This window comes from Bos taurus, chromosome 4, assembly GCF_002263795.3.
Source record: "Bos taurus isolate L1 Dominette 01449 registration number 42190680 breed Hereford chromosome 4, ARS-UCD2.0, whole genome shotgun sequence".
NCBI lineage: Eukaryota > Metazoa > Chordata > Mammalia > Artiodactyla > Bovidae > Bos > Bos taurus.
The window spans coordinates 45,379,875-45,401,354 of NC_037331.1; the positions used below are offsets into that span (position 1 = coordinate 45,379,875).

General features: G+C 36.0%; 1 protein-coding gene across 2 annotated transcripts in view; it reads right to left on the minus strand.

The window, feature by feature from the left end:
• Nucleotides 1-21,480, minus strand: part of ORC5 (origin recognition complex subunit 5) — an 88,128-nt gene that overhangs the window by 49,868 nt on the left and 16,780 nt on the right. For both annotated transcript variants that reach the window (XM_059885586.1, NM_001099704.1), the window contains exons 5-11: nt 20,433-20,544; nt 10,962-11,092; nt 8,802-8,850; nt 8,624-8,714; nt 5,042-5,094; nt 2,909-3,021; nt 1,184-1,231 (exon numbers count right to left, since the gene is read on the minus strand). In XM_059885586.1, the coding sequence (XP_059741569.1) occupies nt 1,184-1,231; nt 2,909-3,021; nt 5,042-5,094; nt 8,624-8,714; nt 8,802-8,850; nt 10,962-11,092; nt 20,433-20,544 (597 nt within the window). The remainder of the gene's footprint in view (nt 1-1,183; nt 1,232-2,908; nt 3,022-5,041; nt 5,095-8,623; nt 8,715-8,801; nt 8,851-10,961; nt 11,093-20,432; nt 20,545-21,480) is intronic.

Here is a 21,480-nt window from a genome sequence, read left to right on the forward strand (position 1 = left end):
ATGAGGGGCAATATTTGAAAAGTTAATGACTAAGACTTTACCAAAATTAAAAAGGCATCATTATTCCAAATAGGAAGCAAATTAATGCCATGTACAAAGAAATTCAATCCCAGATTATCACAGTGAAATGCAAAGAACACTAAAGTAAAAGGAAAAGAGAACTTGAAAGCACCCAGAGAAAACAAGAATAACACAGGAATAACAGATTCACAGCAAGTGCTTTTTTTTTTTTTAAGCAGCAAAGACAGTAAAACAATGTCCTCAATTTAGAAGTGTAAGCTAAGTAAAACGGTTTTTAACAATAAAAGAGAAACAAAACTCTCAGCATCCATAGTGCTAAGTCTATAGTTCAAACTCCTCTAGTTTCTGTCAAGAAAAGTCACAGAGAGATCCGAATAGACTAAATGTTCCTTTCACCAATTTCAATCTTGCCCCACAACTGTACCTCCAAAGGTGCATATTGCTTCTAATTCCTAAGCATTTCTAGATTCCTCAGGTCAAAACAGCCTGTTTGGGGCATTACGTTTCAGTCTTCCCTGATCTGCTTACTTGTGTCTGTTAGTTGCTCAGTAGTGTCCAATTCTTTGTGACCCCATGGATTACGCTAAGCTCCTCTGGCCATGGAATTTTCCAGGCAAGAATATTGCAGTGGATTGCCATTTTCTCCTCGAGAGGATTTTCCTGACCCCCATGTTGAAACCTGATCTCCTGCATTGCAGGCAGATTCTTTACCATCTGAGCAACTAGGGAGGCCCCTGATCCGCTTAGTCACCTGTAAATCTATCTACCAGTCAATTTCAAATTTTACATATCTCTGATCTGCTTAGACCTTCTTAGTTTTACCTTTTTAACTTCTTCAACACCATATCTGTGGGTATTTCAAAGGGGACAAGAGGAATACATTCTATATTTAACTGAAAATTCCAATGTGACCTTTTTCATCTATTAATTCACTTAGAAAAAATTTTGTCAACTCACTTTTACCTCTAGAACCAGCTCAACTGAATTGTGCCTCCCCAATCACTATATTCTACATAATAAAATACTATTACATTATGATGGTGCCATATCAATACAAGTAACTTCTTATAGCCAAATGGCTAATACAATTATGCATTAATTTACTTTTAATAATATTCCAAATTCATAAGTTTTTTCATTAGAGAAATTACAACATAAATACCTTTTCATGTTTCTTTAAAAAATTGGTTTTCTTGATTTTCCCATGATGCTGCAATTAAGATAAATAATTTTTAAGATAAAAGATAGGACTCCATAAAACAGAAAGCACAATTTGTTTAAAACATGGTACACACAATACTAATTTATGTATCTTGGGCTTTATTATTTTATTCTATTTACTGCCTAAAATATCACCTTAAAATATCAACATATTTTAGACTTTTAAAATCAGATTTTGATCATATGCAAGATTACTTTTGCATGTAAAGAGGTTTTAAAATAAAAGTGATACTTCCTAAAGAACTTATATTGATTTATTACAGCACATTTATTTCTATAAAAATAAGACTTTTACAAATATTAATGAGTTTTCATTCATTCTGTAAGGCAAGTTGTCAAGTCAAATAAAATTGAGAGCATTTAGTTAAGTACTTGGATTTAAGAGTGGAGAAAAAAACAGACGACAGTCCTTGCCCTCTTTAAATGAAAGACTAGTGGTAGAGACAGGCAAAAAGGAAATAGATAAAAATATATTACATTTAATGAGTCAAATTGCGTAGTTTTCAAAAAGAAAACAATTCTAAAATGAGATTTCTTTCCAATTAATATACATGCAAAGGCTCCTGAATGTTCCGGATAACAGTGTATGGAGCATATGATACTATAATAGGAACTTTAGAATAATAAAGGAGTTACCACCCTTTAAATTATTCCCATCCCTCTTATTTTTAACAAAACCTATTTATTCATTTTTAAATGTACAATTATTACTGAACTTCTCTGTGAAATTACCTAGCTCACCCATTTAGGTTGTTATCTTAAAGTGAGAAATAAAGAATAAATGATTCAAGGCAGAAAAAAAAATGAATAGGTGAAATTCAAGCATTCAGAGATTGGAGAAGAAGGAATTCTAGATGGAGAAACCAATGTAAAAAAAGGTTGGAGAGTTAGAAAAGCAGCCAAGACCTCGAAAAGAGAAAAGTTCAGTTTGACTGAATTTTTTATTAATTAGCTTGTAACTGTACATGTCTAGGATGTGTAGCAAAATGTATCTGGTTGCAAGGATATTTTTCACCCATTTGACATAATGAATTGGTAAAAGAGAGCAAGTGATTATATGGGGAAGAGCAGCTGAGTTCATTATGGAAAAAGAGTTGGTATTTCCTTAGGTGGAAGGTGATTGAAGAAATGGCTCATGCATTCCAAAGAAACTCTGTTTAGAAGTTTGTTAAGTGTGAGGAATGCTCTGTTGATGGATAAAGTTCTGAAGGCCTGTAGATTTTATTATCGATATTCATTTCAGGAAAGACATGTATTTTTTGCTGTCATTTTCAGACTAATTTGTCTTTCAAAATTCAGCAACCAATGCCACCTTCTCCATGAAGCCTTCTTTCCTCAACACTTGCTACAAGTTGTTTATCATATCAATCTTACTAGACACTAATATATCTTTTTTGGCTTGTTTGCTCCATCACGTCTCCACCCCAAAAGTGGCACTCATTCATTCTTAAAATCCTAAAGAAAGTTCTCAATTAACATTGTTGATTTGCAAAGGTGAAGTGAGAAACAAAGGATAAATGATTAAAAGAAAACAAAATCTTTAAAGAATGAACCCTAAGTATACCAATCTCTTATTCTAATCTCTATCCCTTATAAATTTATAGGAGTTGAGGAATTTCAAAGTATTCCCTATTTCTTCAAAAATAAAGTGAAAAGAAATGATTACCTTAAGGAAAAACCTCTTGTCGGTTCTTGCTGGATTATAAGAAGCGAGGTATGCAGCAATTAGAATAAATTTAGAGTAGTACGGAAGTTCCACATGAGTATATGCTGAGAGACCTATACAACAAAATACTTTCATGAAGTATTTAACAGGCTACCATCAGATTTTAAGTATCATATCTTTTCTCACTTATGTATTGACTTCCATATGGTATCCTGTAGTCAAAAGATTTTTAAGTGCCCTGACCTTAAAATGCCATGATAATGATGGTGATGGGGCAAATATTATTAATGATAAGTTTTATTCATTCTGTTATTTGTTATAATGATATGCTCTGCTTACTCTGTTACATGAAGTCTAAATCCTAGCCATCCTGCCCTTCAAAGCTGCTGCTGCTGCTGCTAAGTTGCTTCAGTCATGTCTGACTCTGTGTGACCCCATAGACGGCAACCCACCAGGCTCCCCCGTCCCTGGGATTCTCCAGGCAAGAACACTGGAGTGGGTTGCCATTGCCTTCTCCAATTCTTCAAAGCTACACTCCACTAAACGTTCCATGATGCTCCCCTACCACACCAAAACAGAAAATTTATCTCTACTGTGAATTCTCACTTCATATATATTTATGGTCCATTTAACTTTATATAAAGAATTAATTAAACATAAGTTATATTTCCTACTAAGCTTCAGTGTTTACTGAGGGAGATAAGTTTAATGTTTTTTGTATCCTTACAGTACCTTATACAAAAGAATGAAGGGATAAATTAAACAGTAGTCAGTCAGCAGCAATGATTTTTAGGGGAAGGGAAAATGGAATCTGGTATTTACTGAATATCTAGCATGTGGAAGACACTGTGCTAGGTGCTTTACTTAAGCATCTTTGAATCTTTGCAGTAATTTAATGGTAGGTGTTCTTTCCATTTTAGATGAAGACACTGAGTCACACAGGCAGTAGAGCAGACAAATTACTGCAGATTTTTAACTCCTGTATCTATTTCTTTCATTACAGCACACAACCGAAAATCATTTGTAGAGTATCTCAAGCATTTAAAAACCAAAACAGAATCTCAATATCACTTCATTTCATACCACTTTCCCCACCACTGGCTACTGACCCAAAATATTTTAGATAGTTTTTTGTTGTTGTTGTTGTTGTTGTTGTTGTTAAATAAAAGTAAAGTTCACCCTTAAATAATGGAGGCTATTTATGGCACCCCACTCTTATACAGTAGAAAATCTGCATATAACTTCGACTCCCCCAAAACTTAACTACTAATAGCCTATTGCTGACTGGAAGCCTTAATGATAACATCAACAGTCAGTTAACATATATTTTGTATATGTATACCTATATGTATTTTATGCATTCATGACATACTTAACTTTTCCTTAATTTCTTTTTGATACCTGTAGGCTATGCAGTTCATTCATGAGTTTTTCCAAATTGTTGAATATCTCCAAAAAAACTTACAATATATTTACTGAAAAAAATCTGTGTTATAAGTAGACCTCTGCAGTTCAAATATATGTTGTTCAAGGGTCAGCTGTAGTTCTATGGGATAAACCCAAGGTAATAGTTTCTTTAAAGGAAACAAAAGGACAAAGCTTTCAAAATATAACCAAACGAAATGTAATCCTCAAACTAAACATAAACTTGAACTTTATTCCATAAAACTCATGGAATACACATACATTGGGATAAAATTAGGTATACAAGTGATTGGTTTAATACAAGCATTTAAAGAAATATAAACTGCTTGGTTTTCACATGATATAATCCAACACGTAAAAAATAGAAAACTGGTATTCAAACTTCATTTCCTCCCATTACACTGCAGTACTGCTTAAAAGAAAACCAGTAATTAGAATATCATGGTGCCTTAAATCATTATTTAAAATATCATGGTAGCCTGTGGTCCAGTAGTTAGGACTAACTGCTTTCATGCCAGGGACCATGTTTGGTCCCTGGTTGGGGAACTAAGATACTGTGATACAGCAAAAAATAAATAAATAACAGTAGCTTGTAAATTATCTTTTATAACACTACTGATTAATGCTCTTTAGTGTGAACTTTGGTATCTTGATTATGAGTAATCATTGAAGTGTCTCTGGTAACTGTCTCAACAATTCCTTTGATACCTTTCAGTTGTCCTGGATCTGTGTCATCTTTCTGTAGCTTTTCCCACTGTGAACTGGAAAAAAAAAATGGAAGGGTAATAATGGATTGAAAATATGTAAAATCAATATACTATACTTAAAGCCCTAGAAAAACAAAAGTTTTTTGACTTGACAAAATACATTAATTACCTTATAAACAAGACAAATAATATACACATTGGTACCGCTACAAAATCACTTAGTGTATATTAGAACAATATAAAATTATATATCAATGCCCAGATGTTAATTTTTTTCAAAAATCTCTTTTCTTCTGATCACAATTATAAAGTTATCAAAAAGCACCAACTGATACTGTTGATTTAATTTAGCAAAAATTGTTATTATACATGTGTGAATGACAGTCACAGGTACCAAGGAAAATGGTTGTCATATACAGGGACAGTTTCAAACGGACCAGGATATATCACCTGGCTTAGAATATCCTTTCTCTATTACACTGCTGGAGAGTCTCACTGGCCCTTTATGCCACAATATGATAAAAAGGAACTACAAGCATTATATGTGCTATTATTAAAAAGGTAAACAGCTGGAACAAAAATGCAAACTGCCCTAAATACCAATTTTGTTTTCAAAAAGAGACAGAAAATAATCACATAAGAGATTCTGCAAACTAATCAAGGATAATAAAACATATATGTTTCCTATCAATAAACATAAATGGGTACATCCCAATAAAGAACAATATTTTCAGAGTACCTTAGTAAAGTAGGAGATCAAATTAGCAACACTGATTTCTTCGATCTACGTCTAAACATACTATGCTGCTGCTGCTGCTAAGTCGCTTCAGTTGTGTCCGACTCTGTGCGACCCCAGAGACAGCAGCCCACCAGGCTCCCCTGTCCCTGGGATTCTCCAGGCAAGAACACTGGAGTGGGTTGCCATTTCCTTCTCCAATGCATGAAAGTGAAAAGTGAAAGTGAAGTCACTCAGTTGTGTCCAACTCCTAGCGACCCCATGGACTGCAGCCCACCAGGCTCCTCCGTCCATGGGATTTTCCAGGCAAGAGTACTGAGTGGGGTGCCACTGCCTTCTCCAAATAGATTACATATTAATTGCATATATAGCGATATATGTGTATACAGACATACTTGTAAAGATGATGATAACAAATTAGAAATTACCTATGTGATTAAGGAAAAAAGTGAAAGGGATAATGGGGTGTGAGACTTCTGTAATTTTTTTTTATTTTAATAATTTTAAGTTCTGAACTATTCTGATGTCACCTTTTACGTGTACAGCAAACCATGAGTTTATTCTACTTTGCCTTTTCTCTTTCTCTTCTTTTTCCATATTTTAACTTTGTAATTGTGTTATTCCCATCCTGTCAGAGAATGTAATTATACAAACAGTATTCTACCCTTGTTCCCATCTTTTAGTTTTGACCTATGACCAAATGTAGTGCCTGTCAATCCTTTTGCTAAAGCCTCCCTGATGCTAAGTCACTTCAGTCGTGTCCGACTCTGTGCGACCCCAGAGACGGAAGCCCACCAGGCTCCCCTGTCCCTGGGATTCTCCAGGCAAGAACACTGGGGTGGGTTGCCATTTCCTTCTCCAATGCATGAAAGTGAAAAGTCAAAGTGAAGTCGCTCAGTCATATCCGACTCTTAGCGACCCCATGGACTGCAGCCTACCAGGCTCCTCTGTCTATGGGATTTTCCAGGCAAGAGTACTGGAGTGGGTTGCCATTGCCTTCTAGGCATCTCCATTGCACTGATTTTTCAGAAAGTGCTTATGAATATAGCGTTCCCTGAGTTCTTACAAGCTTAACACTGTTTTTCTACACCCACGATACCTGAACGACAGGTTGGCTAGATATAAACTTCCTTGGCTTACACTTCCTCTCCTCAAGTTTCTTGAAAATATTGCTCACCTATCATTTTGCTTTATTACAGATTCACCTTCCTTGGTAAGTAGCTTACCTGTTTGCCTTAATCCCCCCACTTCACTTCATTCTTTACCATCAAGCAGACAGGAAATACCATGTCCTTTCAAATCAGCCTCAAAAACAGTACTTTCCCAAACCTACTTTGTTAATTTTTGTCTACATACTCTTCAAACATTTCCTTTTGATTCTCCAGTAGCCAGTGCTCAGGCCTCATTTGTTCTCAGTATTTTCTCACTTAGAGTTGGACTCTCTTTCCAGACATGATTCATTTGTACTTCAGGACTACATGTCAACCCCATGCCCTGTCCCCACCATCCTCTCCTCTTTTCCCTATAGTCATTGCTTAACTTTTCACTTCAGCTCCAGAGTTGGCTCTGCTGGCTTCGATTGTTTATTTCACTATTTACATGTAACTTAAAACTTGTAGTTAACTCTGTAGCATGGGCATGCATGCTTAGTCAGTCAGGTCCGACTCTGCAACCCGATGGATTATAGCCCACCAGGCTCCACTGTCCATGGGATTATCCTGGCAAGAATTCTGGAGTGGATTGACATTTCCTCCCCCAGGGGATCTTCCCGATTCAGGGATCGAATCTGCATCTCTGGGGCTCCTGCACTGGCAGACGGATTCTTTACCACAGAGCCAGCAGAGTAGACTTCTAGTCATACTGCAGGCTAGGGTTAGAGTGATTTTATTTGCTCTCCTTAGTGATCTTTGTGGAGAGAACTGGATTCAGGTGGCCAACGTTATCCTATGGAAAACTAGAAGTCCTTGTATCGTTACATAAGAGTCACTGTAACAACCACTCAAATTTTTCTACCTTTAATAAATCAGATCATAAGCTTTTCTATTCTGTGACTTCCAAAAACTTTCATCAAATGACTTTTTATTATTAAAAAAGGATTAAATATCTTTGCAATCTTTCTACTTATTCAGAAACTACTAATATTAAAATCTTCTAATCAGCTAATTAAATCAAATACGAAATAGTTATAGATTAAGGTATTCATAAAAGAAAAGTGATAAAATTAGCAAGTGAAAAAAGACAGAAGAGTTGATGTTTTTAAATCTACGTTGCTTTGCAATGTAGACTTATAATCCTAACATCCATAAGGCACTTTCTTATTTGTATCACAAATCACTTTCACATGTATTACTGAAATCTTCTAAGGATTGTTAGAAGAGGGATCTGAGGTCTAGAGGTTTAAGGTGAATTGCTAATACCTCAAAAGGCGGAAAATAACTAAGCTGGAAATCAAAACCATTGTTCTTCTCACTATACTATGTCTGCGCAATCATGTCTCCTGAGTAGTTTCATTACTATGAACAGACAAACATAGATTTATGACTTGATTTATACACTTCAATGCTCAATTTTTCATTATTTTCAAATATCTAACATAACTATAAAACACAAACCTGAAATGGATTTTCCTGTAGCATTCCAGATTTTAAAAAATTAACAGTTATTAGAAATATGCCTTGTGTAACATACTGGCTAAAAATTGTCTGTCTTTCCCAAAATAGTAAGGAATGATTCAAAATTCACAAGAACTTTTTCCCAATGTGAAGAAGGTAAGAAAACATGTGGACACATTAGTGAATATTCTAAACAAAGATATAGAAACAACATATATAATAAATTAAAAATTACCTTGATATTTCTCTGAGATAAACAGTCTGCATGGCTTTCTTCAAATGAGGTTCAATGTTTCTCCAGAGCTTGCGAGTATCACGTTCATTTGCTACCCCAAAAAGGAGAAAATTTCAATAATTTAGATCTTACAGAAATTTTTTCAAAAGAAAAATTATTACAGTAAAATTATAGTTACCTTCTCCTTTAACCACAGGTTCGCAATATTTAGGAAAATTAAGTGCTGCCTATAAACAAAGGGGGAGAAAAGAGAAACAAAATTTATCTACCACAATTAGAAATTATTTTTCAAGTAAAATTTTTGTTAGGATTCAGGAAAACTTATTTCAATATAATTGCCCAAATGAAATGTTATCAGTTTATTACTACAACAATAAAAACGATAATTATCAGTAACAGCAGTAATACAACATGTAAAATATTCCTTAAATGGATAAATCCCCACCTAATATATTGGCCTCTAGATAAAAAGTAACATAACAATCCCCAAAGCAGATTTAAAAGTACATACATATAAAAGAATATTTTTATATTTTATGTATTTATGCCTAAAAAGAATATTTTGCAGATGATTTATTAAACTGTCAAGAAATGTGCCACTTACAAACTTTGAAACAAAAGTATCCATTCAAAGGAAAAAGGAAAATATATGTTTATTATCCTACATTCTACATATGCAGAAAAATAAGGACCCTATACTGTTTTTTCTCCACTACTTAAAGATCATCTTACATTTATTAGTATCACTAGTAGTAATAAAGACTTAAACCACACTTCAAGTTTCAAGTTTTTGAATATAATGTAACAATAACAAGAAAAAAAGTAATCTCATCCCTCAATAAAATCATTCCTCAGTGAAACCCAAAGGACTTTATAAAAACCGTATTTAGATTTAACACTTTCTTTTCCTACAAATAGTTTCTCTAAATAATTCTTCCTTCTTGTACTTTATAATAATCTACTTTGAAATGACTGCCAGCACAGATACCTGCAGGATTCAAGGACATCAGAGTTAAGGAATGGTAACTACAAGTTATTTCCCAGGAATAACAGAGGATGAGTACTCACTCCAGACTCCACCTCACGCAGGAACTGCGCACTGACCCTCTATCCCCTCTGTAAGCCCCCTTGCTGTCATATCCCTCTGTCACCAGGAATCTCAGACATTCAACTTCTGGAGAGGTGTTATTGATAAGCTTGAGCTAGAACAGTTTGTCTCTGGTTTGTTCCCTACTTAGAAGACACTTGAAATCTTCATCTAAATCAGAAGAGGCCTACAATTTACAAGTTCCAAAAACACACTAAATGTGAACACAATTTCTCCTATATTCTATCTCAAATACACACTGAATCCTTCTAAGTAATATTTTTCAGAGCAAAGAAAAGAACAAAGCAAAGAAAATATATCAAGAGAATCTGTTCCTTTGAAAGTTCCATTTTCTAACCTTAGACATTTTACCATCTTGTTACATGGAGATAAGATCTTAAGTATTAATAAAAGATTTTAAGAAACCAGATATTCTTGCCTTCTCCCTCATGGATCCACACAACTAAAGAACAAAGATCAAAATTAAGTTAAATATGAAAATTAAAGTAAATACATTTTCCAAACTGCCTATGAAGATTAAACAGCTAATGTTTAAAACAAATTTTTTTAAGTAACCTTTTATATAAATTCAAAGTAATCCTTTATACAAAGATTACTAACTCAAGGTTAGTGGCTAAGGAAAGACCTATATAAAGCTTCTGACCATATTCAAGAGCATCTAGATTTCAGATCACTATCAATACATGTGCTGTGCTTAGTTGCTCAGTCGTGTCCTACTCTTTGCAACCCCAAGGGCTGTAGCCTGCCAGGCTCCTGTGTCCATGGGGATTCTCCAGGTAAGAATACTGGAGTGGGTTGCCACGCCCTCCTCCAGGAGATCTTCCCAACCCAGGTCTCCTGCACTGTAGGAGGATTCTTTACTGTCTGAGCTACCAGAGAAGCCCTGGTAATATCAATATATATTAATACAAAATCCTGAAAAACAATTGTTAAAAAAATTAGATATACAATTGCTTATTAAGTTTTCACACCTCCTCTCTGTTAGCCTTCATTTTAATTTTAATAAAAATTACTTGTGATTAGAGAAAAGAGAAAGGAGGAAATAAAAAACACACTCCTAAGGATATATGGAAGTAAACAACTAAAGATGACTGAAAGGTTTCAGATCAGGTCAAAATTTGTACGAACCCACAGATTTCTATTTCCAGAATAAATTTTTAGCTTCTAGCCTATCTCACACCTTTTCTACATAAAAGATGTACATTTTATTTAAGCAAAATGAGAACTCACCAGATGCCGGAGCTCTTTCAAATCTCGACAGACAGTATAGAAAACTCCAAGAAGAATGTTAATGTAGGCAGCATAGAAATCAGCTGAATACTCTGGAGGATGATCATGAGATAGGATCTTCTGCAGGTTCCCTGTTCACGGGACATAAATGAACAGAAATGACTGACCTAGCACCCTAGTCGTATCTTCTAGCATTTTATAATACAGGTTTAAACAATAAACACACAGGTTCAGCAATTATCAGGAATAATAAAACAGTTACAAGATTAGGATGTAAAAGTAATACAAGTTTTGAAACTGAGGTAAAAGAATCATGAATCTAACGTTCTAGAAAAATAACTAAATTTTACCTGACATATGTACTACGAAATGACATCTAAAGAAAATCACAAGAACCTTATAATAGGCAAAGCAACATCAATATCAAGAGCAAAAAAATAATATGGACTTCAGTTATTTTTCCAATTACATAAGTCAGCTAGGTAAAAACAAGAGGTACTATATAAATCACCACAAAATTGGAAAATGTGCTTCATTTTTTTGTAAAATGAAAATAATTCAAGAATTTTTTCATGAAAATCTTCATCTTTACTTTGTCCTTCCCTTTTTTTATAAAATGTGTTTTCTTCCTACAACTTTGGTATCTTTATTTCTTTTATCTTACTCTTATACAGTATCACATGTTTAGAACCCTAAGTGAAAGTGAATGTTGCTCAGTCACATCCAACTCTTTGTGACTCCATGGACTATACAGTTCATGGAATTCTTCAGGCCAGAATACTGGAGTGGGTAGCCTTTCCCTTTTCCAGGGGATCTTCCCAAACAGGGATCGAGCCTAGGTGGCCATCATTGTGGGCGGATTCTTTACCAGCTGAGCCACAAGGGAAGCCCAAAAATACTGGGGTGGGTAGCCCATCCCTTCTCCAGAGACTCTTCCTGACCCAGGAACCGAACTGGGGTCTCTAGAATTGCAGGCGGATTCTTTACCAACTGAGGTATCAGGGAAGCCTTTAAAATCCTAAACTTATATTTTATTCTGTTAAAAATGTAATATTGTAGAAGCACAGTTAAAACTAAAAAGAAACCATCTATTATTCAAAATTTCCCAGTTTATAGCACCTGAATCAGTCAGTCATTTATTCCTTATTGCAATTCCCTCTGACTTCTTGATGCGATGGTCTCTTTAGACTTCTCAGTTAAGAGCTCTTTGACCAAGAGTAGTACTGTAAACTTCGGAGAGGGCAATGGCACCCCACTCCAGTACTCTTGCCTGGAAAATCCCATGGATGGAGGAGCCTGGTGGGCTGCTGTCTATGGGGTTGCACAGAGTCAGACACGACTGAAGCGACTTAGCAGCAGCAGTACTGTAAACCTAGTTCCACAGGGTTCAAGACTATCACAATACTTTCAAGTGAAAATTCTTATGGAATGCTCTGATCAAGTCAACTTCCTTTTTCTTAAGAATCCTTCTGAGTATTTTTACTATGAATATGTTGCCATTTACCATCAGACCTTGATTTTAACTGTTCTCTTTTTCCTCACAGTCAGTCAGGTACATAACAATACATATGGTCTATCAATAGATACTAATATACAGAAATTCAGAAATAGTTGTATATAACAGGATCTGCTAAACAGGGCAGTTGGCCAAACAAAATGCCAAAAACCAAATAAACAAAGTCCCCATTCCCAAAAGATCATTTTAAAGCCTATTCTCATGCCTAGAATGTTATCCTGAAGGAATTCTAAATAGAGATTGTTGCTAGATCTGCAATTTTATATCACAACCACTGAAAAAAAATATACAAAGTTCAAAATTTGACTTTGAAGCCTATGTATTTTTACACCTAATAGCTATTTTAAATTTAATGTTGCCAAGTTTTTAAAACATAAATATTTGATACAGTAAAAACTTGTAAAAAGTACCTTAAAACTTGGAGATAAAGGTACTTATATATAAAAGCTGACAGATAACTGGATGGATGGAAGAAAGAGGGACTTCTGATTCCAGTCATGAGGGAGTATTTCCAGTTCAGAAATACTCTTCTATAAATAAACAACTAAAAACTGGACAAAATATAGAAAACAGCTATTTTCAGACATCAGGCAGCCAAGAACTCTGATACGAGAAAAGGGAAATGAGGTGAGTCTTACCATCAGCCAGGCTTTCTAATTAGAGGAAACTTTACAATAGTGGTACAGTAGAGTTGCAAAAGGAGCCCATTAATCTTAGTTGAGTTGAGACAGAGGTGAGAGTAGAGAAAGCTAAGGGTACTAGAATATAAAGGGTAAACTTCATGAGAGAAGGACACTATGCAGAGAAAGAGCCCCAGAAATCTACATTAAGGGTTGCCCTTGATTCTTAGCTGAATGCCAACATTTAAATGCATGCTGCTGCTGCTAAGTCGCTTCAGTCGTGTCCGACTCTGTGCGACCCCATAGACGGCAGCCCACCAGGCTCCCCCGTCCCTGGGATTCTCCAGGCAAGAACACTGGAGTGGGTTGCCATTTCCTTCTCCAATGCGTGAAAGTGAAAAGTGAAAGTGAAGTCGCTCAGTCATGTCTGACTCTTCAGAGACCCCATGGACTGCAGCCTACCAGGCTCCTCCGTCCATAGGATTTTCCAGGCAGAGTACTGAATTGGGTTGCCATTGCCTTCTCCTATTTGCATGCATAGATAGAGTAAAAGCCCAGAAAAAACAAGCAAGAGAAACTTCTAGGGGAAAAAAAACAATTATTGGAGAGCTGTAGGTCAAACAATCTCCAGAGTTCAGACAGGGGTATAATCTGTTCATTTTTTCCACTAGTAAGAATAGAGAAACTATACTAAATACATTGAGCATTCAGCAGAGAACCCAAAAGGACTTAGAAGTATCTTAGAAGTGGAACTAAAATTAGCCCCAAACCCTCTCTCCAAAAGAGCTTAAAAATAACTTCAAGAGGGTCAAACGTATCTTCAAATGATTTAAATGCTTAACAGAAAAAAGTCCAACATGCAACAACAAAAAATTTAATATCTATCATTCAATCAAAAATTACTAAGCACATGACAAAGTATAATGGATATCCATAACAGAGAAAAATCAGTCAATAGAAACAACCCACAATGAAAGAGGTAATTGAATTAGTACACAAGGACATTAAACAACTATTAAAAACATACTTATATGCTCAAGGAGATAAAGGAAAACAAAAGCATAATGAGATCTATAAAGAAAAATTCCACTGGATTCAGCAGTCACTGTCGTGTCCGACTCTCTGCGATCCCATGGACTGCAGCACTCCAGGCCTCCCTGTCCGTCACCAACTCCCGGAGTTTACACAAACTCATGTCCATGTCAGTGGAGTCGGTGATGCCATGCAACCATCTCATCATCTGTTGTCCCCTTCTCCCATCTTCAATCTTCCCCAGCATCAGGGTATTTTCCAGTGAGTCAGTACTTCACATCAGGTGGCCAAAGTATTGGAGTTTCAGCTTCAGTATCAGTCCTTTCAATGAACATTCAGGACTCATCTCCTTTAGGATGGACTGGCTGGATCTCCTTGCAGTCCAAAGGACTCTCAAGTCATCTCCAACACCACAGTTCAAAAGCATCAATTCTTCTATGCTCAGCTTTCTTTATAGTCCAACTTTCACACCCATACATGACTACTGAAAAAACCATAGCTTTGACTAGACGGACTTTTGTGGCAAAGTAAAGTCTCTGCTTTTTAATATACTGTCTAGGTTGATCATAGCTTTTCTTCCAAGGAGCAAGCATCTTTTAATTTCATGGCTGCAGTCACCATCTGTAGTGATTCTGGAGCCCCCCAAAATAAAGTCTCTCACTGTTTCCATTGTTTCCCCATCTATTTGCCATGAAGTGATGGGACCTGATGCCAGGATCTTAGTTTTTTGAATATCGAGTTTTAAGCCAACTTTTTTACTCTCCTCTTTCACTTTATCAAGAGGCTCTTTAATTCTTCTTCACTTTCTGCCATAAGGGTGGTGTCATCTGTGTATCTGATGTTATTGATATTTCTCCTGGCAATCTTGATTCCAGCCCAGCATTTCTCATGATGTACTCTGCATATAAGTTAAATAAGCAGGGTGACAATATACAGCCTTGATGTACTCCTTTTCTAATTTTGAACCAGTCTGTTATTCTATGCCCAGTTCTAACTGTTGCTTCTTGAATTGCATACAGATTTCTCAAGAGGCAGGTCAAGTGGTCTGGAATTTCCATCTCTTGAAGAATTTTCCACAGTTTGTTGTGATCCACAAGGTCAAAGGCTTTGGTGTACTCAATAAAGCAGAAGTAGATGTTTTTGGAACTCTATTGCTTTCTTTATGGTCCAGTGGATATTGGCAATTTGACCTCTGGTTCCTCTGCCTTTTCTAATTTTCTAATTTCATCTCTGGTTTCTGTGCCTTTTCTCTTTCTTTTTATCCTCTGGATTGGATAACTGCAGATGAAGACACTTGTAGAGAAAAAGGTCACTGAACTTGAAGACACAGAAACAAAAGCCAAACCAAATAAAACACTGAGGAAAAAAGATACAAAGTTTAAATGAATAAATAAGAGATTCAGCAGGACAATATCAAGAGATCTAATGGTCATGTAATGCAGCCCTGGAAAAAGGTGGGGGGAGCAGAGGGGACAGATGAAATATTTTTAGAAATAATGGCTGAAAAATTCCCGAAGTTGAAACTATACACTCATTATCCAAAGGGCTGAACAAATCTCCAGGAGGGTACATGATGACAGATATTTTCCACCTTGCCTTTTCAGTTATGTAAAGCCCAACTGATCAGTGGAGATCAGAGGAGAAATAACTCCAGAAAGAATGAAGGGATGGAGCCAAAGCAAAAACAATACCCAGTTGTGGATGTGACTGGTGACAGAAGTAAGGTCTGATGCTGTAAAGAGCAATATTGCATAGGAACCTGTAATGTTAGGTCCACGAATCAAGGCAAATTGGAAGTGGTCAAACAGGAGATGGCAAGAGTGAACGTCGACATTCTAGGTATCAGCAAACTAAAATGGACTGGAATGGGTGAATTTAACTCAGATTACCATTATATCTACTACTGCGGACAGGAATCCCTCAGAAGAAATGGAGTAGCCATCATGGTCAACAGAAGAGTCTGAAATGCAGTACTTGGATGCAATCTCAAAAACGACAGAATGATCTCTGTTTGTTTCCAAGGCAAACCATTCAATATCACAGTAATCCAAGTCTATGCCCCAACCAGTAATGCTGAAGAAGCTGAAGTTGAACGGTTCTATGAAGACCTACAAGACCTTTTGGAACTAACACCCGAAAAAGATGTCCTTTTCATTATAGGGGACTGGAATGCAAAAGTAGGAAGTCAAGAAACACCTGAAGTAACAGGCAAATTTGGCCTTGGAATACGGAATGAAGCAGGGCAAAGGCTAATAGAATTTTGCCAAGAGAATGCACTGGTCATAACAAACACCCTCTTCCAACAGCACAAGAGAAGACTCTATACATGGACATCACCAGATGGTCAACACCGAAATCAGACTGATTATATTCTTTGCAGCCAAAGATGGAGAAGCTCTATACAGTCAGCAAAAACAAGACCAGGAGCTGACTGTGGCTCATATCATGAACTCCTTATTGCCAAATTCAGACTTAACTTGAAGAAAGTAGGGAAAACCTCTAGAAAGTAGGGAAAACCACTAAAACTATACTGGTTTAGTGATTTGACCTAAATCAAATCACTTATGATTATACAGTGGAAGTGAGAAATAGATGTAAGGGCCTAGATCTGATAGATAAGAGTGCCTGATGAACTATGGACTGAGGTTCGTGACACTGTACAGGAGACAGGGATTAAGACCATCCCCATGGAAAAGAAATGCGAAAAAATTAAAATGGCTGTCTGGGGAGGCCTTACAAATAGCTGTGAAAAGAAGAGAAGCCAAAAGCAAAGGAGAAAAGGAAAGATATAAGCATCTGAATGCAGAGTTCCAAAGAATAGCCAGAAGAGATAAGAAAGCCTTCTTCAGCGATCAATGCAAAGAAATAGAGGAAAACAACAGAATGGGAAAGATTAGAGATCTCTTCAAGAACATTAGAGATACCAAGGGAACATTTCATGCAAAGGTGGGCTCGATAAAGGACAGAAATGGTATGGACCTAACAAAACAGAAGATATTAAGAAGAGGTGGCAAGAATACACAGACGAACTGTACAAAAAAGATCTTCACGACCCAGATAATCACAATGGTATGATTATTCACCTAGAGCCAGACATCCTGGCCCACATGTGAAGTCAAGTGGGCCTTAGAAAGCCTCACTACGAACAAAGCTAGCAGAGGTGATGGAATTCCAGTGGAGCTTTTTCAAATCCTGAAAGATGATGCTGTGAAAGTGCTGCACTCAATATGCCAGCAAGTTTGGAAAACTCAGCAGTGGCCACAGGACTGGAAAAGGTCAGTTTTCATTCCAGTCCCAAAGAAAGGCAATGCCAAAGAATGCTCACACTACCACACAATTGCACTCATCTTACACGCTAGTAAAGTAATGCTCAAAATTCTCCAAGCCCGGCTTTAGCAATACGTGAACCGTGAACTTCGAGATGTTCAAGCTGGTTTTAGAAAAGGCAGAGGAACCAGAGATCAAATTGCCAACATCCGCTGGATCATGGAAAAAGCAAGATGGTTCCAGAAAAACATCTATTTCTGCTTTATTGACTATGCCAAAGCCTTTGACTGTGTGGATCACAATAAACTGTGGAACATTCTGAAAGAGATCGGAATACCAGACCTCTTGAGAAACCTATATGCAGGTCAGGAAGCAACAGTTAGAACTGGACATGGAACAACAGACTGGTTGCAAATAGGAAAAGGAGCACGTCAAGGCTGTATATTGTCACCCTGCTTATTTAACTTCTATGCAGAGTACATCATGAGAAATAATGGGCTGGAAGAAGCACAAGCTGGAATCAAGATTGCCAGGAGAAATATCAGTAACCTCAGATATGCAGATGACACCACCCGTATGGCAGAAAGTGAAGAGGAACTAAAAAGCCTCTTGACGAGAGTGAAAAAGTTGGCTTAAAGTTCAACATTCAGAAAACGAGGATCATGGCATCTGGTCCCATCACTTCATGGGAAATAGATGGGGAAACAGTGGAAACAATGTCAGACTTTATTTTTTTTGGCTCCAAAATCACTGCAGATGGTGACTGCAGCCATGAAATTAAAAGATGCTTACTCCTTGGAAGAAAAGTTATGACCAATCTAGATAGCATATTCAAAAGCAGAGACATTACTTTGCCAACAAAGGTCCGTCTAGTCAAGGCTACGGTTTTTCCAGTGGTCATGTATGGATGCAAGAGCTGGACTGTGAAGAAAGCTGAGCGCCAAAGAATTGATGCTTTTGAACTGTGGTGTTGGAGAAGGCTCTTGAGATTCCCTTGGACTGCAAGGCCATCCAACCAGTCCATTCTAAAGGAGATCAGCCCTGGGTGTTCTTTGGAAGGACTGATGCTAAAGCTGAAACTCCAATACTTTGGCCACCTCCTGCGAAGAGTTGACTCATTGGAAGACTCTGATGCTGGGAGGGATTGGGAGCAGGAGGAGAAGGGGACGACAGAGGATGAGATGGCTGGACGGCATCACCAACTTGATGGACGTGAGTCTGAGTGATCTCCAGTAGTTGGTGATGGACAGGGAGGCCTGGCGTGCTGCAATTCACAGGGTCGCAAAGAGTCGGACACGACTGAGCGACTGAACTGAACTGAACTGAAAGCGCAAACAGTAACATATGTAAAGTGTAGGATAAAAATTGCACGAAGGTTGTTAGGTGGGAAATTATAAGTCACTGAGATTTTCAGATTGTTTACTAGAGCTTAGTATGATTTATTCCAATTGATTGGAATTTAGTTATTCCAATAACTAAACCAAAAACCTGACCAACTGTACTATAATCCAACTGAAGGAAAAAAAAAAAAAAAGCATTACCAAAAGATGAGCAGTCTGCATGTGGGAGAGACCAGAAAACAAGAAATCCAAATTAGGCCCTGATACTGCTAGGAGGAAAGGGTGTCCTGAACGTTAGATAACACAGTCCTACAGATGACATATGTACCAAGTTATGACTGGATGACTCAGGCACTAAGATTATCCTTTTGCCCAGGTTCCATTCTTACTTATTCTGACTATAATTTGGCGTATCAATTAATACTTTTTTTTTTTTAACATTTTCTTGTGTGATGGTGTTTTTGAATTTTTTTAAAAAATGGTATGTTAAAGGCTCTAAAATTTCATAACTATATGAACTTGGTTCCATCTCATACTTTTCAAAAATCTACACTTTCCTATACTCTTTAAAATTAACAAGATCACTTTTATGTCCTTAAATTGTCTCCATCTCTGCTGCTTTACATCCTAATTTAAAAAAAAAAATCACAATTCATGATAACATACTTTAATTTCAACATCACTAGAAAACTAGCATTTCAAAATAATTTTTCACTACTTAAACCTAAAATAGGTCATGAAAAACTTTAACATCTAACAGTCATGACATTAAATACAAAGAAATTTTTTAATGAAATCCTTTATTTTCTTCCTACCCTTTTCTCCTTGTGATTTTCATAGCCCTATTAAAAATAAGGGCTCCCTTCATCTATTTTGGGCTTCTTTTTTCTATCTCAGTTAATTAGCAAAGGCAGGAGGTGTTATTTGACTGCTGTGTTCTTGTGAAAACAGGCAAAACTGTGCTGATCTTAAAAATCAATGTTTATAGCTGTTAGTTCAAAGGGATAGTGTTTTGAAGCCAAGGTCAAGGAATGCTATCTTTTTCACAGCCTCTAACCATCTTATGCTTAAGTTATAATCTTTGAATCAGAAGTATCATATTTGTATAGTAACAGCACAGTATTAATCTACAAAACTACTCAGAAACACAAAAAGCTATTGTGCTTTTCCAAAGATAAAGATCATTAAGATCTATGAATTTAAGATTAAGCACACACACACAACAATAAGGACTAGCGGTTGCTACTGTAAGAGTTACAGTAATGAAAAATGAGATTTACAAAATAAGATACATTCTGGGTAGTACTTAACTCAGGCACGTGGTATATGAACATTTCAGTACAATTTTAATGTACTTTGCTAACTTAGTCTGATTTTCACTTGTAAGGATATTATAATCACAACATATATATCTTACTGTCCTGACTAAAAAAAAATGTGAAAATACACCATTAGCATAAATACGTGAGAAATGCTCATTCAAAAAAAAGTAATTATAAGAGAACCACCTCTCATCGTTCTAAAATAAAATCTCTATTAAGTGCAGAAATACAAACATTTATTTGAGATTGGCAGCAAACCCTAATAGATTAAGACATCAAAGTATTCTCATTTGAACATGCTAGCTTAATCTTTAAAACAACAAAAAAGTATTTTACTGAGTTATCATTAGTCAAAATAATGTATTCAATTTTACCTATGCTATAATCAGGGAAATACAAGACAAATGGCTCAAAGCATCCGGTATTTGGACGAAACTTTTCCCAAACAATTTCACTGAGAAAGATAACAGTCACATTTCTGCCAGTCTGTAAAAGAGAGATAAATAAAAGTAAACTTGCATTAAAAAATCTTAATCAGAACAATAATTCCATTTGAATTTTTCTTTCAAAATAAATCCAGCCAAGTTCTAATATATAGCAAATTATTTGCATATTAATAAACCATATTTAGAAAACCTAATCAAGGAGTTCATCTTTATATGCAAATTTTCCTACGTAATTACTTAAAATTTCCATAAAACTTTCAGGTTAATTGACAATTCAGTTACATGTAACACTAGCATAGTCACACAAGGACTTATTTTATAGAAATTAAGAAACACATCTGCTTGAATGATTAAAATAAGATCTTTTTACGGGTGTTTTCAAACCATACACTTAAACCAAAAAAGGCAAAACTGAAATGGCTGTAGCACCCACAGAAAAGAATATATTTGTTGAAGATGATGATGAGCACACATTAAAAACACAAACAAGAATGAGTATCCAAAATACCAATGTTAAGTAAACAGACATCTTTTGAAATTATAATATTCTAGAAATAACATTAAGAGAACAAGCTCAGTGTGTATGTTATCCTTCTACAGAATGGCCATGAATGCTAATTCTAATGCTAGAATTTATCTGTAGACACCTCTGCATTCCCAACACAAATTTTAATTCTTCTCATGTTCTTTTGGATGTCTCCTAAGTTGAGTAACAGATATGGTATCTGTTTTGTTCTTTAACTATTCTTAGGACCAAATCTCTTACACTATTCTTTGATGGTGATTTACTTTTATAGTTTCTAACTTATGTGTAATCTTTTATTCAAATTTTCATTATTCATAGAAATATACTTCTGGCTAACAAAGATAGTTAAGTTCAATAAATTAATGACTCCATAGAAAATGTAGCATCTTCATGAAAGAGAAGATTTTTACTTTCAAATGCTTTTTGTCTTATTAATTTTTAATAATTCCT